Source organism: Xyrauchen texanus, chromosome 27 (assembly GCF_025860055.1).
Source record: "Xyrauchen texanus isolate HMW12.3.18 chromosome 27, RBS_HiC_50CHRs, whole genome shotgun sequence".
Lineage (NCBI taxonomy): Eukaryota > Metazoa > Chordata > Actinopteri > Cypriniformes > Catostomidae > Xyrauchen > Xyrauchen texanus.
In genome coordinates, this window is record NC_068302.1 from 20221612 (window position 1) to 20238123 (window position 16512).

Here is a 16512-nt window from a genome sequence, read left to right on the forward strand (position 1 = left end):
AGAAGCCGGCCGTCTCCGCCACCTTCAGCCATCCTGCGAGCTACGCCATCCGGCGACGTATCCTTTTTTAGAGCAAGCTGGTTCTTAACGAACTTCACAAAAGAGTAACGAGCGTCTTTTTTAAGATGCCTCGCACCACTTGCGCTTCATGCCGCACCCCTCTCAGCGCCGGAGACCGCCACATCATCTGCGCTCTCTGCCTGGGACTGGGGCATGCAGAGCTCGCCCTCGCTGAAGGTGGATGCGACCTCTGCGAGGAGCTTCCGATGTTGACCCTGCGGGCTCGACTCGAAGCGCTCAGAACCGAAGCCGCCGCGCCGCCTTCCGTTCCGCCAGCGCAGGAAAAGCGCCGCTCCCAAAGGCTGCCAGAACCGGTGATAGAAGCGACTGCCTCGCCGGAGCCTCTCCCTTGAGCATCGCTCTCACCCTCCCCGCCCCCCCGGGACGCGCAGTTGCCGCCCAGCAGCCGCACTGCTGCCATCTCGGAGGACGAGGCGGAGGATAAGGGCTGTTCCATCATGGCTTCGGACAGCGAGGTGTGGTCAGGCTCCCACGCCTCCTCCTCGGCCCAGGAATCCAGCAGGACCCGCGCCGGAGTCGAAGGGGAACTAACACGCCTCCTCACACAGGCTGTCGACCGCCTCGGGCTCGTGTGGTCACCGCCCCCTGAGCAGGCTCCCAACAGACTCGACGGCTGCTTTCTTCAGAGCCGTCGCCGCGCAACACCCGCGGCCCGGGCCGCTCCCTTCCTGCCGGAACTCCACACTGAGCTTGCAAAGTCGTGGAACACGCCTTTCTCGGCCAGGATCCGTTCCCACGTCTCCACCCCTCTGCGCCGATTGGACGGCGCCACCGAGAAGGGCTACTCCTCCATCCCCCCGGTCGAGGATTCGGTAGCAGCACACCTTTGCCCGCCCTCCGCGAGATGGCGGTCTAAGCCAGTGCTCCTGTCTAAGGCCTGCAGAGCGACTTCCGCCTATGTTGGTCGCGCCTATTCCACCGCCGGCCAAGCCGCATCTGCTCTGCACTCCATGGCCGTCTTACAGATCCTCCAAGCGGACCTTCTTCGGGAGTGGGATGAGAAAGGCAGGCACCCAGAGGCTGTTGCAGATCTAAGAAGCGCGACGGACCTCGCCCCTTCGCGCCACCAAAGCTGCAGCCCAAGCTCTAGGGAAGTGCATGGCCTCGCTGACTGTGACCGAGAGACACCTGTGGCTAACGCTAGCCGACATGGGAGAAGCAGAGCGCTCCACGTTCCTCAACGCACCGCTCTCTCCGACCGGTCTCTTCGGCTCCGCGGTGAGTGGCATTGTTGACCGCTTTTCAGAAGTCCAGAAAGCCACCCAAGCCATGAACCTCTTCCTGCCACGTCGCGCTAGCTCCTCTGCAGGCCGCCCACGTGACCAGCCTCCTGCACGAGCCTCTTCACAGCGCCCAGCTCAACAAGGTCAAACTTCTCAGCGTCGACAGGGCGGCCGCCCTCGATCAGGCTCAGACAGCCGCCGCAGACCGCCGCCCCGCGGGCCTCGGTCTAAGGTTGCGCTGAAACCTGAGCAACCGAAGTCCTCCTAGCCTTGTTGAAAAAACGACGGCTCAGTCCGCCGCGGCTGGACCACCGTCAAAGCTTAGCCCCTGTCAGTCCCCTCTCTCAGGCTACTACAGTGGTGGATTCAGCAGCCAACAAGCCGGTGATACTGCCCGCTTGCCTGCACTCAAACGCCGTTTTCACGGCGACCCAAAGAAATCTTGTAAAGAGCAAACATGCCTTATGTGTAGAAAATGTGCCCACAATCCAGTGTTCACCCCTAAACACAAGCATTACACTTCCCATGTTCCTATCAGAGCCCACTCACATAAAGCGGACACAGCCCACTCGAGTGTTAAGAGTCAATAAACGCGCCCACGAATCCGTGCGCGCGCCCCTTCTCTGGCCGCTCTGTCACACGACCAGCCTTATGTGTAGAAAATGTGCCCACAATCCAGTGTTCACCTCTACACACAAGCATTACACTTCCCGTGTCCCGATCAGAGCCCACTCACATAAAGCGGACAAAAACCGCTCTAGTGTTAGAGTCAATAAACGCGCTCACGAATACGTGCGCGCGCCCATTCTCTGCCCGCTCTGTCACATGGCCAGCAAGCACTTCTCTGTATGTAAGTCCCATGCCCGTGACTATGCTCGCGCATCACTTAACAGATGTGACTCTTTCCCCATTCACCTCAATCGGGAAGTCACTCACAGAACAGCCTGTCCCTGCTGTCTGCGAGCAGTCATGCATAAGCACAGTAAGCGCGCTCACACATTCTGTTCAGCGCGCTGTGTGGGGCAATCAGGGCGATTTGGCCATTCACCCTCTAGCGTTACGCTTCAAAGCGTGGGAAGCTATCCCAGGGATATCCAAATGGGTGTTAAGCACAATAAAACAGGGCTATTTGCTACAGTTCGATCGCCGCCCTCCCGCTTCAGAGCGCGGCTCGAAACTATTGTGAACACGGAAGCAGCCTGCATGCTTCGTTCAGAAATAGCAAACCTTCTGTGCAAAAGGGCCATAGAGAAAGTGCCGCCGGCTGAGCTGAGTCGGGGTTTTACAGCCGTTATTTTCTTGTTCCCAAGAAAGACGGCGGCCTCAGACCAATATTAGATCTCAGGGGTTTGAACAAGGTGCTTGCAAAAGACCGTTCAAAATGCTTACAATCAGGAAACTCACGCGCATACGCGCCAGGGGACTGGTTTATCTCTCTCGATCTGAAAGATGCCTACTTTCAGATTCAGATAAATTCCTGTCACAGGCCATTCTTGAGATTCAGCCTGACGGCCAGGTTTATCAATACACCGTCCTTCCGTTCGGCCTGTCTTTAGCACCCGTACTTTCACGAAGTGCATGGATCGCGGCGCTTCGCACCCCTGCGGAGTCAGGGCTTGCGAATTCTGAACTATTTGGACGACTGGCTGATTATGGCACAGTCACATACGGAGCTTCTGTCTCACAGAACAGTTCTCCTCAGCCATCTGAACAGTTTGGGTATTGTAGTCAATTGGACCAAGAGCTCACTACAGCCCAGCCAGGCAATTTCCTTCCTTGGAATAGAACTAGACTCCGTGGCTATGACAGCTCGCTTATCTACACAGCGCGCGCGCCGTGTTCAGCGACTAGCCGCGTCCTTTCAGATGAACAGCCTCACGCCTCTGAAAAAATTTCAGAGAGTGCTAGGTTACATGGCCTCAGCCGCAGCAGTACTTCAGCTGGGTTTACTGCGCATGCGCCCGCTTCAGCATTGGCTAAACACCCGCGCGTCTCGCCGGGCTTGGGCCACAGGCCGCCAGCCGATCAAGGTGACTCAGACCTGTATTTCAGCTCTGCAGCCCTGGACAGTGGCCAAATGGTATCAGCGGGGAGTGACAATGGGAGCTGTATCTCGCCGAAAAGTCATTTCGACAGGCAGCGTCCAACACGGGTTGGGCGCGGTCTCGCGAGGGCTCTCCGGTTTTTGGCCTATTGTCAGTTCAGGAAACGCTCCTTCACATAAATTGTCTGGAAATGATAGCGGTCGAGTGCGCGCGTGCGCTTTCTCCCAGTCATTCAGGGTCACCACGTCCTGGTCCGTTCGGACAACAGATCTGTGGTATCCTACTTAAACCGTCAGGGCGGTGTCAGATCCAGGAACCTCTTCCATCTGACCGAAACGCATACTGAGTTGGTCCCAGTGCCACCTGCGCTCGCTGAGGGTGACGCGCGTGCCAGGCCACCTGAGCGGCGGCCCAGACAGACTGTCCAGAGACAATATTCCTCCAGGGAATTGTCCCTGCACGCTCAAACAGTCCAGAAGTTATGGCGCATATTCGGCAGAGCAGAGATAGACCTCTTTGCGTCAGAAGAGAACTCTCACTGCCCAATATTTTTCTCGAGCGAGGACGCCGCTGGCCCAACCGCCCGCTTACGCCTTCCCTCCCGTCTCGCTATTGCCACAGGTAATGCAGAGGATCAGGAAGCAGCGCCACTCGGTGCTCCTCATAGCCCAGCGTTGGGAGAATCAGACATGGTTCCGGAGCTTACGCAGCTGTCACTGACAGCACCATGGCCCATCCCAGTGAGAGCAGATCTCCTCTCTCAAGCTCGCGGCACGATCTGGCATCCCCACCCAGAGCTGGGCGCTGCAGCGTGGGTGATCAGCGACTACCCGTCGCTCTGCCAGAAGGGGTAATAAACACCATCATACACGCTAGAGCCCCTTCCACGAGAAGACTCTATGCGTCAAAATGGTCTGTGTTTTCAAAATGGTGCACCGACAGAGACCTGGACCCACGGACATGTGGGGTGTACGTCGCTGCTCGTGTTTTTACAAGAGCTGCTGGATAAGGGCAGATCCCCATCCACGCTCAAAGTGTATGTGGCGGCCGTCGCGGCGTTCGCTGAACCCCTGCACGGCCAGTCACTGGGAAAAACGAGCTGGTCATCCGGCTTCCTCAAGGGAGCTAGAAGGATGAACCCCAGCGCCCCCATCGGTTCCTATCTGGGATCTTTCTATAGTTCTCGAAACTATGAAAGCCCCTCCTTTCGAACCGCTTCAATCCGTGGATTTGAAATACCTTTCACTCAAAACCGTTTTCTGACTGCCCTGTCATCAGTCAAGCGTGTGGGAGACCTTCACGCGCTGTCTGTCAGCGCTGCGTGTCTTGAGTTTGGACCAAGTGACTCCAAGGTCATTTTAAAGCCTAGACACGGCTATGTTCCCAAGGTGATCGGTACTCCTTTCAGAGCACAGGTCATTTCCTATCGGCGCTGCCAGCATCCGATAGCGAACGCGACGCCAATCTCCTTTGCCCAGTCAGAGCACTGAGATTGTATACTGCGCGCTCCGCCTCTTTCAGACGCTCTGAGCAGCTTTTCGTTTCGTTCGGAGGGCGCACCAAAGGTCTTGCCGCCTCGAAACAGACACTGTCTAGATGGATAGTGGACGCTATTGCTGCAGCATACGCGTCAAAAGACCTGCCATGCCCGTTGGGCATTAGGGCTCACTCCACTAGAGGCATGGCCTCATCGTGGGCAATACTCGTTCCCTCATCTAGAGAGAATCGAGGTTACGTTAGGTAACCGATTCGATTGTTTCTGTCCTTGCTACAACAAGATAGTGCTTGGATTTTATGTGTAATAACTCAAAATGTTAATCGCAATAATGTTGAAATTTTCTTGTAAAATTAATTAACAGAGTGTTCTGTTAATAGAATGTAGATTTAGGAAATGAGTCTGATGCCACTTCAATAAACAAGGTGCATGAAGAGAGCAAAATACAAATGGAGAAGATAAATCCAGTAACACTTGTTGATTTCTCCATTTAACAAGTGTTGCTGGACATGTGTTCTTTTCCATTTGTTATGTTAATACACAAATCGTATGGCTATACTGTAATATTTAGTACAGTATAATACACATACATTAAGTGATACAATATTTAATTGACTCAATTACTGACATGGCTTTAACCCTTTAACCTAATGAAACCTGAGCATGACTGCTGTGTGTATTTTTTTTATTTGTAACTAGTAGCGCATAATAAACATGCAAAAAAAAAAAAAACATTTATTGAGCAAAATTTTTAGTTTTCCTAAAAATATATGTCCATATATGTGGACAGTGGAACTAAGTTGTGAAATTCTAAATAATACCAAGCTATAGAAAGTTTTTAAATCAAATGTTTTATTATGTTTCCAGGAGTGTTGCTTATTTATGTTTTTGAGACAGACATTACAGCTGATTTTCTTTAAAGCTGCTTTGGAACAATGTGTATTGGGAAAAGCAAAAATAAATAAATAAAAATAGGAACTATTTGACATTTATTTTTTGATATTAACATTTTATTGATTAAAAAAAAATAAAAATAAGTTTGAAGAAACAACACACATACACATAATCAAATTATAACAAATTATATGTCCCTCCCCCTGAACATCCCCCTCCTCCCTCACACTATAAACATCTAGTGGTCCAACACAAAATGAAAGTATACACATGCAAATACAAACAAAAAATAAATACATATTTAAACAGATTAGAGGAAACACATAAGAATATACATATAGTATATAAAATAAATGATACGTTTAAAACTACAAGCCTCCCTTTACTGCCCCTCCCCGAGAACCTTCTAAAAAGGCTAAATATTTTAAGCTAAATAAGTCCATATTTCCTAGCCATCTATATATCAATCCTTCAAATGCCGCTACCCTGCCCATCTCTGTGTGCCACTTGAAACGATGACACTCCAGCCAACTCCCATCCCCTAAGAATAATTTGTCTGCCGATCATAACACTGCCAGGACCCAATTCATTATGTATTTGTCCCCTATATTAATGACCGCCCCATCACCTAAAATACAGAGTCTGAGGCTAAATTAAATTTGAGTGGCCAATATGTCACACATATTCACGTAACTCTGAACCCTCAACCAAAATTCTTGGATCTATAGGATCTTCTGATTGGCATTGCCAGCAGGTGGGTGTGTCTTTAAGACCAAGCCTATACAATCTAGATGGAGTCCAATAGAATCGATGTGTAATCTTGAATTGCATAAGGTACAGCCTTGCATCTCTAAATGTAGACTTGAATTTTTTTAGAATCCTAGTCCACACTACCTCCTCCAATACCAAGTTTAAATCTTTCTCCCATAATCTCATGAGAGAAATTGAAGCTCCGTCCCCCAGACCCTGAATTAACAGGGAATAATACACTTATCCCTCATGACCTTTTCCAAAAGCAGTAATCACCACTCCCAGAGTATCTGCCGCTCTAGGGACACCCCTATGCTACTCCCAAAAATAGTAAAGAGCAGGTGGCACAGCTGTAAATACCTAAAAAACTGAGACCTATGAATCCCAAAATATTGAACCATATTTTCAAACGATCTCAACACTCCACTCTCATATATGTCACTGAGTGTAGTAACCCCCCTCACAACTTTTGTCCATACCACGTGCAAATGTGTGATAATGTGATTTAACTTAACTTGTCCGGTTAGTTTAATAGAAAGGCTTCGCAATGGTAAAATAGGGGCAAGAACTTCCTGTTCAATACAAAACCAGTGAGGGGCTCTCTCAGGTGGATTAGATTGAGAGATTATAGCAGGTAGTTGAATTTTGGAATACACTTCATTTTAATAACATTAACCTTCCCAATCATAGATAAACGTAATGAAGCCCACCTGCCCACATCACTCGAAAAACCTTTTATTAAACGGTCAAAATGAACTAACTAAATCGCAAAGAATTTCTGGGAATAAAATTCTCAAATACTTAATGCCCTGTTTGGGCCACTGGAAGGTGCCTGGCTGAAAAGCTGTTACAGAGCAACACGCTGTCAGAGCCAAAGCTTCGGATTTAGATCAATTAACTCTTAAAACTTAGAAAAGGAATTAATAGGGGGCCTGGGTAGCTCAGCGAGTAAAGATGCTGACTACCACCCCTGGAGTCGCGAGTTCGAATCCAGGGCGTGCTGAGTGACTCCAGCCAGGTCTCCTAATCAAACAAATTGGCCCGGTTGCTAGGAAGGGTACAGTCACATGGGGTAACCTCCTTGTGGTCGCTATATTGTGGTTCGCTCTCGGTGGGGCGTGTGGTGAGTTTGTGCTTGGATGCTGCGGAAAATAGCGTGACGCCTCCACACATGCGCTATGTTTCAGTGGTAATGCACACAACAAGCCATGTGATAAGTTGTGCGGGTTGACGTTCTCAGATGCTGAGGCAACTGAGAATCTTCCTCTGCCACCCGAATTGAGGCGAGTCACTACGCCACCATGAGGACTTAGAGGGAATTGGGCATTCCAAATTGGGGAGAATTTGTTTTTTATTATTCTGTGGAGCTTATGCACCACACCTCCCGCCACCACCCCTGGAAAATTATCCTCCTTTCTTATCGCAGCTTCTTATGGTTCCAGGGCAAGACAGAACAACAATGGGGAAGGAGGGCAACCCTGCCGGATGCCCCTATGCAGAGTCAAATAATCTGAAATTGATCCATTTGTTTGTACCGCCGCACCGGTGTCTATAAAGTAGGGCTGCACAATTAATGGAAAAACTAAGGGGGGATTGTCCCTGTAATAAGGGCTCTGTAAGTCGCGTTGGATAAAAGTGTCTGCCAAATGCATAAATGTAAATGTAAATGTAAAAACATGATGAGACTTGATGTGAGTATATTTACTTTTATAAATGCTCACCATGCTTTCCATTTTTATGTAATTTCTTATTATTTTTAATATCTCAAGTTAAAACATATTTTGTTTTCTAATTTTGTAGGACTATAATGTACTGTGAGGATATCACAGGGTCAGGGTGCTGCACAGTCATGTGCTGATGACTACATGCATACTTGTATGACATTTAAAACAAAAACTGTTAACAGCAGGACAGCAGTACCAACAATTCTTAATTCAATTCTTTCACAATTTTCAGGGATTACTTAAAAAACAACCAATATGTTTTAAAACCTTATGTGACACATTTTCATGACATTTTGTATTACATTGTAAAACATCAGATTTTTAAAATGATTCATTGTTTTCTCTAAATAAAACTATTGTGCACTTACAACTGTATTAATGCATTGGCTGTTTGCAATATTTAACTGTATTATAAATATAACTACCATAACAATTCCCGTGGTTTTGCATAATAAGCAAAGCTCTAGAGTGGTACTGAACACTAGCTGGTTCAAGCTCAATACTACCCATGAGCCATTGTACCCTTGAGCAAAGCACTAAACCTTAGATTGCTCCAAGTGTTGAGTAATTTGCATGAAAACATCTACTGACAGTATATTACCATGTAATACAATGTAATTTGTTTTTTTAGCGAATACATGGTAGATAAATTTAAATGTCAAATGAATAATCACATCTCTACTGACTGAAAATGTACTTTCCTATATTTTCTTAATAATTCTGGTAGAGTGAATTTATACACAATTAAATACAGAACTGCTATTTTTTTTTCAAAATATTTATTTTGATTTTGTAATTATTATCTAATATTTTTTAGAAAGTGTTTTAATACAGCTAATGTTTTTGCCTTTGAACACAATTATTTTTGTCTCTTCTCTTTATTTTTTGTATTTTGTGACAGTGATGCTGATTTCAATACATAATTTAAACAAAAATATATGTTTTGATTATTTCCATGACACCAACTTAACTGAAAACAATTTGTCTAATTGATTGAAATATTTCAAGCAAGCACATTTAGCCATTGTTTATTACAACTTTGCCGTCAGATTGCTCAAGTCTGGTGTTTCTATACACATTTTGTGAGATAGATTACACAGCAAAAGATAATCTATAAAACATACTCCATACTCTCTAGGTAGAATAAAAACAAAGAGTGTGTAGTTTCATCAATAAATCTTTCCTGAAGGTGTGTTCCTCTACAAAATATACACAAGCTGTTAAAAAAAAGAGCACGCAAATTTATCAGACAGTTAAACGAATGTTCATTGAGCTGGTCCATTCGGCTGCAACATGAGTACAAGCAAATTACTTAATCACTTTTTGAAGGACATCTCCCACTGTGGGCATGTGAATGTTCCACAGCCATCCCCAGCATCCGCCCTCAACCCTGCTAGGAACATCAGTGCAAAAGCGAATCCTCGCCGATGCAAAAGTCCCCTGCACTCACCGAATTGGCTTCGTCCCTCTCCCACTGAGTCAGCAAAGTCTAGGAACAAGAAAATGGTGCGTTTCCTCTAAGAAAGCCCGCCTCCACTCCCCGCCCCATGCAACACAAGATCTCCATCGGATGATCCCAGAAACTTGGACAGAATCGGATGATCCTAGAAACTTGGACAGAGTCGCCAGCGGACCAGTAGACAATGCCCTCTCCGATGAATCCAAACAACCGACCTACCTCCCGACATCCCCCAGTCCCGCAACTGCCCTAGCAAATCCACCCCCCATGGCAGCATTCAACAAATGCACCACAGCAAGATCCTCCAAGTCAGCAACGTCCCCCGTCAGCACTGCAGGCATGCCCAGCATCTCCCGCCGCAACTCCATCTTTTCCTGGTTTCACAGGTTCCCTGGTCCACGGCCTGTCCAGGGGTGTCAGCCCGAGCACGTAAGTGTATTTTAATATCTCCAGAGTCCAAGAATTATTATTATTATTTTATTTTTTTCCCTTTTTCTCCCCAATTTGGAATGCCCAATTCCCAATGCACTCTAAGTCCTTGTGGTGGCGTAGTGACTCGCCTCAATCCAGGTGGCGGAGGACGAATCTCAGTTGCCTCCGCATTTGAGACTGTCAACCCTCACATCTTATCACTTGGCTTGTTGAGCATGTTACTGCGGAGACAAAACGCATGAGGAGGCCATCCAACGCCACATCCACGCACAACTCACCATGCGCCCCACCAAGAGCAAACCACATTATAGCCCCATTATTACCCCATGTGACCCTACCCATCCGGACCAATTTGGTTGCTTAGGAGACCTGGCTGGAGTCACTCAGCACACCCTGAGATTCGAACAAGCGAACTCTAGAGGTGCTAGTCAGTGTCTTTACTCACTGAGTTACCCAGGCCCCCAGAGCTTGAATTCTTTGACATATTGTCCTCCTAGAACATTTATGGGATTTATGTTATGTATTGCATTTATGTCATGAAAGGTATTAAAACTAGCAAAGTGCTCGCTGTTCACATGTCCGATCCTTGCATGGCATCACATGACTCCAATTCGACTTGATTTGACTTTTGAAACAATGTTTTTTTTTCTACTTTGGCAACAAAATCTCAATTTTCTGTCTTTCCACTGTCAAACAAACATGTGATATCCAGTGCTGAAGCATTTTACCAATCAGAAATGAGCATAACTAAGTCTGATACAATTAATGGCCAGAATTGTCCAGTCACTGGCAACCAATAAAATTATACATTTTAAATTCTGAATCTAAGTATCGATTACCATTGTCCCATATCTGCCAAACATGCTAAGTGGTTCAAACATTATCTGCAGCCTAAAATGAACTTTTGGTCAGATTTTACACATTAGTACACATTGTGTTTAGCATTGTGGTGTTTTGCAATAAATCGCTCAAAGTTTTTAAATAGCATATCAGATGAAACTAAAGACTCTAATATTTTGACTCCAATAGGATTCAATGTAAAATCTTAATTTGGTTTCTCCCAAAGACAAACTCTGCTGTGATCGGCACCATGTAGTTTTGTCACATGATTCCTTATGTCAAAAGTTTAGCCCTTTACTGACAGAACAGAGTCTCCTGAACTGAGATCAGTCAGTTTAAATTAAATTATGTGTTGCGTATAGCAAAGCCACAATACAATGTCAAAGGACGCAGGATATATTGCTATTTCTAATGATGAATTGCTAGTAAACTTAAATTGATATTATTTGGCATAACCAGAAGTTGCTTTATTTTCAACTGATGACGAATGCAATTGATTCAGTAAAATTAATATAATTTTTAATGAGCGGGGTCGCTCATTAAAGGTTAATGAGCATTCATGATCACCTGTGTGACTCCTGAGTTCTCTCTAAATTCTTCTAACAATAGGAACAGATAGAGCTGTCAGTGTAAAATTGTACACTGTCGTGCAGTCACACAGGTGGCCACAAACTGCAAATATTGACTTTTTTCTTCAAGGTAATCATTAAAGTTTAAAGGGACAGTTCACCCCAAAATTTTTATTCTGTCATCATTTACTCACCCATATTTTGTTCCCAACCCATTTGCCCCATATGGGGTAACTTAATATATAAGTTTTTCAGTAGCAAAAGGTCACTATTTGCAGTTAATGGTGGTATATAAGTGAACAAAATTAACTGAGTAAACTGTAGTTTATTTTTAGTGGGGTGAATGCTGTGTGCCGGAGCGCAGGGTTGAGCTAACACTGTTATTCTTAGGGAGTGAGTCTCTACTCTGTAACCTCTGGCCCCAAAACTAATGCTTTCACAGCTCAGTGTCTTGCACCGTACAGAACGAGAGGCAGGAAACTGACTGAGATAATGGAATGGTCTTGAGGGATGATTTCCTCCCTGATCATCAGCTTATCAATTTTGTTGACAGTCGACAGATTTCACTTTAAAAAGCTCTGGATTCTGGCAGTAGGAGCATAGACACAGGGATCATTTCACTGAATTCATAATGCAACAACAAATTTTACTGACACACAATGTTGGTCATTAAAGTGAAACTATATTAGTCATTTTCAGGGTTAAATCCAACTACACTCTATCAACAGCATATGTTTTATCAAATCATTTCTACTTGTCCATCAGTTTGTTAAAAGAATCTAAAGCATGTTTACGGTAATGCAATATGCAGTGGAAGTCTATGGGCCGATTGTACAGTACCAGAATCAATGTTAAAAATAAATAATTATCACATTATTTCAAAAGTATTTAACCTTTCAACATTATACATGTTAGTATATTTCTTACTAACCTCTGAGCAAAGTCATATCTTTCAACTTCAGTCATAACAATGTACACTCTGTAATTCCAGTAACTTTAACATGATATGCACAAAGGGACATGACTTAACTTTTTATATGCAAAAAAGAAGTTTAACAATGTTAAATGTCAAATATTTTTTTTATCATTAATGTAGCCTAAATGCTTTAACAATACTTTTTTGCATTACATTTCTGCTTTTGAAACCATCAGTAAATAACCTTGTAAAGTAAACGTCCATGTTAAAAGCATTAATTTATATGCATTTTATTTGTTTTAAAAAAATTAGCTGAATAAGTTTAAAATATTTTCTGTGGTAATTGATAACAGGCTACAAATGCTGTCGATCAAGCTTAACTTGCATTTAATTTCTTTAAATATCAATAAAATTGTTAGAGCTTAACATGTGGTCATTCTATGGGAGGTTATTTCACACATTCTTATTTTATCAGACACAGTGGTTTTAGTAACTTTAAGTGATGACTTATTAAATTTTAGCAAGGTCTGCACTCTGGAGCATGTCTGTACATACGTTCATCTCAACAGTATTCATCATCTGAGATCAAGTTACAAGAGTCCTATCAAAAAAAGCTGAACTACAACTACTATGAAAAGGCCATTAATTAAAATAGATTTCTTACCTGTCAATGGCAGTGCTGGTTGGCATACTGCGGGCAAAGCCTCGGATTCCCCTCTGACTAAAGTAAGGGATGCAGGAAAGGTTTGCAGCCATCACTGCCAGTGAATCTGACGGACTCACAAAGAATCCATTCTGACCCATAATCATGTAACGATCCTGTAATCATATTAAGACAAATATTTCCAATATTATCTTGGTTAGACTGTTTCACTATGGCAGCATGGCATGAAATAAGTCCATTCTAATAACTTTCTTTTCAGAGAACTAAATAAGAATAAACTAGCTAACATGACAGATTATACATACACCACTGAGGCTCGAGCATGACTGCTATGTGCATTTATCTAGACAAAATAGTTTTCCTAAACACTGATGTCAACATATGTGGACAGCAGAAATAACTTCTTTTTTTTATTATTATTGAAAGTTTCAATAATACCAAGCTATAGAAAGTCAGATTGTTTCTATCAAATTGTTTATTATGTTTCCATGAGTGTTGATTATTCATGTCTTTGAATTGGCATAATTATTTCCAATTCAAAGTAATGGCCAGCATCATCCAATCACTGCCAACCATGTTAAAAAATGTATTAATTAATTAAAATTACGGGGACCCTGATAGCTCAGTGGTAAAAGACGCTGGCTACCACCCCTGGAGAATGCTAGTTCAAATCCCAGGGCATGCTCTGATTCTCCTAGGCAAACAAATTGGCCCAGTTGCAAGGGAGGGTAGAGTCACAAGGGGTAACATCCTCGTGATCGCTGTGATGTGGTTCGCTCTCGGTGGCGCTTGGTGAGTTGGGCGTGGTTGCCGCAGTGGGTGGCGTGAAGCCTCCACACGTGCTATGCCTCCGCGGTGGCACGCTCAACGAGCCACGTTATAAGATGTGCAAATAGATGGTCTCACATGCGGAGGCAGCTGGGATCCGTCCTCTGTCACCTGGACTGAGGTGAATCACTGTGCCATCACGAGGACTTAGTGTGTACACTGGTAATTGGACATTCCAAAAATTGGGAGAAAAAAATAAATAAATACATTATAAATTCAGAATTTACGTATGTACTGATTACTATTGTCCCATGTCTGAAATACATGTTGAGTGGTTCAAACATCATCTACAGCCTGAAAATGAACTTTGGGTCGGATTTAGCTGCAGAGGAAATCTATAAGATGCTCCCTATTTAGTGAATAGCTTAACCTCCCACTGTGCTGTCTGTCTGCACTTGTCTCAGAACAGTTTGAAATGCACCTTATTTTCATCCTAACTCCATTTAAAGCCTCGAAAAGCATTAAAAAAAATTCTCAATCTGAAAATGCACAGTAAATATAGGATTTCTACTGAAAAAAACTAGAGCTATTGTCAACGTATGTGGTCAATGTGTTTACATAACAGCGTGCCGTTTCGTGATAAATCGCTCAAATGTTTAAAATGGCATGTCGGGTCAAACTAGAGACTGATCTTTTGACTTAAACAGGTTTCAATGTAAAAATGTAATTAGGTTTCATACCAGATGTAGTTTTGTTGCCGTTTCTCCCATTGACAAACTCCGCTGTGGTCGGAGCCATGTTGTTTTGTCATATAACTCTGTACGTCAAAATTTAACCCTTTACTGACAGCACAGATTCTCTTGAACTGAGATCAGTCGGTTAAAATTCATTTAAATTATGTGTTACATATAACGAAGCCAAAATAAAATTTCAAAGGACGCAGGGTCGCACAAGGATATATTGCCATTTCTAATGATGAACTGTTAGTAAACATATTTGGCATAACCAGTAGTTGATTAATTTTTCGACTGATGAAGAATATAACAGATTCAGTCAAATGAAAATTACTTTTTATGAGCAGATATTACATGTTGGCAAAGTGTGCTCTCTACAGTATTTCCACTTGTGTGAAATATTAAGGAACATAGAGATAACAATAACATAATATAGAATGAGATTAGGTAAAAATGCTAAAGCTTCATAATCAAAACAACACGGACTGGCAAGACATACAGAGAGGAGGTGTAGCGGCTAACTGACTGGTGTAGAGCCAACAACCTGTCTCTGAATGTGGACAAAACATAAGAGATGGTTGTTGAATTTAGGAGAGCAGAAAGTGACCGCTCTCCACTGAACATTGACGGCTCCTCTGTGGAGATCGTCAAGAGCACCAAATTCCTTGGTGTTCACCTGGCGGAGAACCTCGCCTGGTCCCTCAACACCAGCTCTATCACCAAGAAAGCCTAGCAGCGTCTCTACTTTCTTCGAAGGCTGAGGAAAGCACATCTCCCACCCCCCATCCTCACTACATTCTATAGAGGGACTATTGAGAGCATCCTGAGCAGATGCATCACTGCCTGATTTGGGACTTGCACCGTTTCGGACCGCAAAGCCCTGCAGAGGATAGTGAGGCCAGCTGAGAAGATCGTCAGGGTCTCTCTTCCCTCCATCAAAGACATTTACAAAAAAACACTGCATCCGCAAAGCAACCAGCATTGTGGACGACCTCACACACCCCTCACACAAACTCTTCACCCTCCTGCCATCTGGCAAGAGGTACCGAACCATTCGGGCCCTCACGGCCAGACTGTGTAACAGCTTCTTCCGCCAAGCCATCAGACTCCTCAATACTCAGAGACTGGACTGACACACAAACCCATGTCCAGAGTTGCACTTTAATTCATTGTCACTTTATACCTGGCTGCTACCTCAATAACTGAACACTAGAACACTATCTCATAGTATGTTATGTTTACATTTGGCATTTTTAGAAACTGTCATCTTTTTGCACTACTGTGTACTGGTCGGCACTGCACTGTCTCTCACTGTGCCTATTGTCCTGTTAATTTTTAGTAATTTATTGTACTGTCCCGTACTTTTTGCACGTGCACTTTATATAGGTATGTTATTTAGTCTGTGTAGTCTCATGTGGTTCTGTGTTTGTCTTATGTTGTTTTATGTAGCACCATGGTCCCGTAGGAACGCTGTCTTGTTTCACTGTTTACTGTACTAACTGTATATGGTTGAACGACAATAAAAACCACTTGACTTGACTTGACCAATTCAGGCTGGCAATATTAACTTGGCTTTGCAGCCTTGGGCTAAGATTCTTATACTGTCTTTAAAGTAATTAAAAGTCTTAACTTTTTTAGTGTTTGTGTGCCATTGAAATTTGTGTGTAATTTTGCATTTGAAAATAAGTTGGTAAGTGATAAGCACCCCGTCTGCATCGAAAGCAGCCCCAAATCCGAACTCTCCCCCCTTCATAGAGTCCACCAGTGATGCAGCGAATGCAGGGTTAGGGTTGGGGTGTTGGCCTCCAAAGTCCTCCAGTGGGACACAGTTAACAGCAGAGTTAGCTGGAGCCCCGAGCTCATCACATAGGATTCTTCTGACATAGGGTCCCATAACTGAAACAGAAGATATGACTTA

The 16512-nt window shown here is 44.2% G+C and overlaps 1 protein-coding gene across 2 annotated transcripts in view; it reads right to left on the reverse strand.

Moving 5' to 3' along the window:
- The window catches only part of LOC127621481 (phosphoglucomutase-like protein 5), a 242965-nt gene that overhangs the window by 219612 nt on the left and 6841 nt on the right, over positions 1-16512 (reverse strand). For both annotated transcript variants that reach the window (XR_007967860.1, XM_052095110.1), the window contains 2 exons: positions 16300-16490; positions 13093-13247 (listed from right to left, as the gene is read on the reverse strand). Coding sequence is in view for 1 of the 2 variants with exons in the window: in XM_052095110.1 (XP_051951070.1) it covers positions 13093-13247; positions 16300-16490 (346 nt within the window). In the remaining variant the exon portion in view is untranslated. The remainder of the gene's footprint in view (positions 1-13092; positions 13248-16299; positions 16491-16512) is intronic.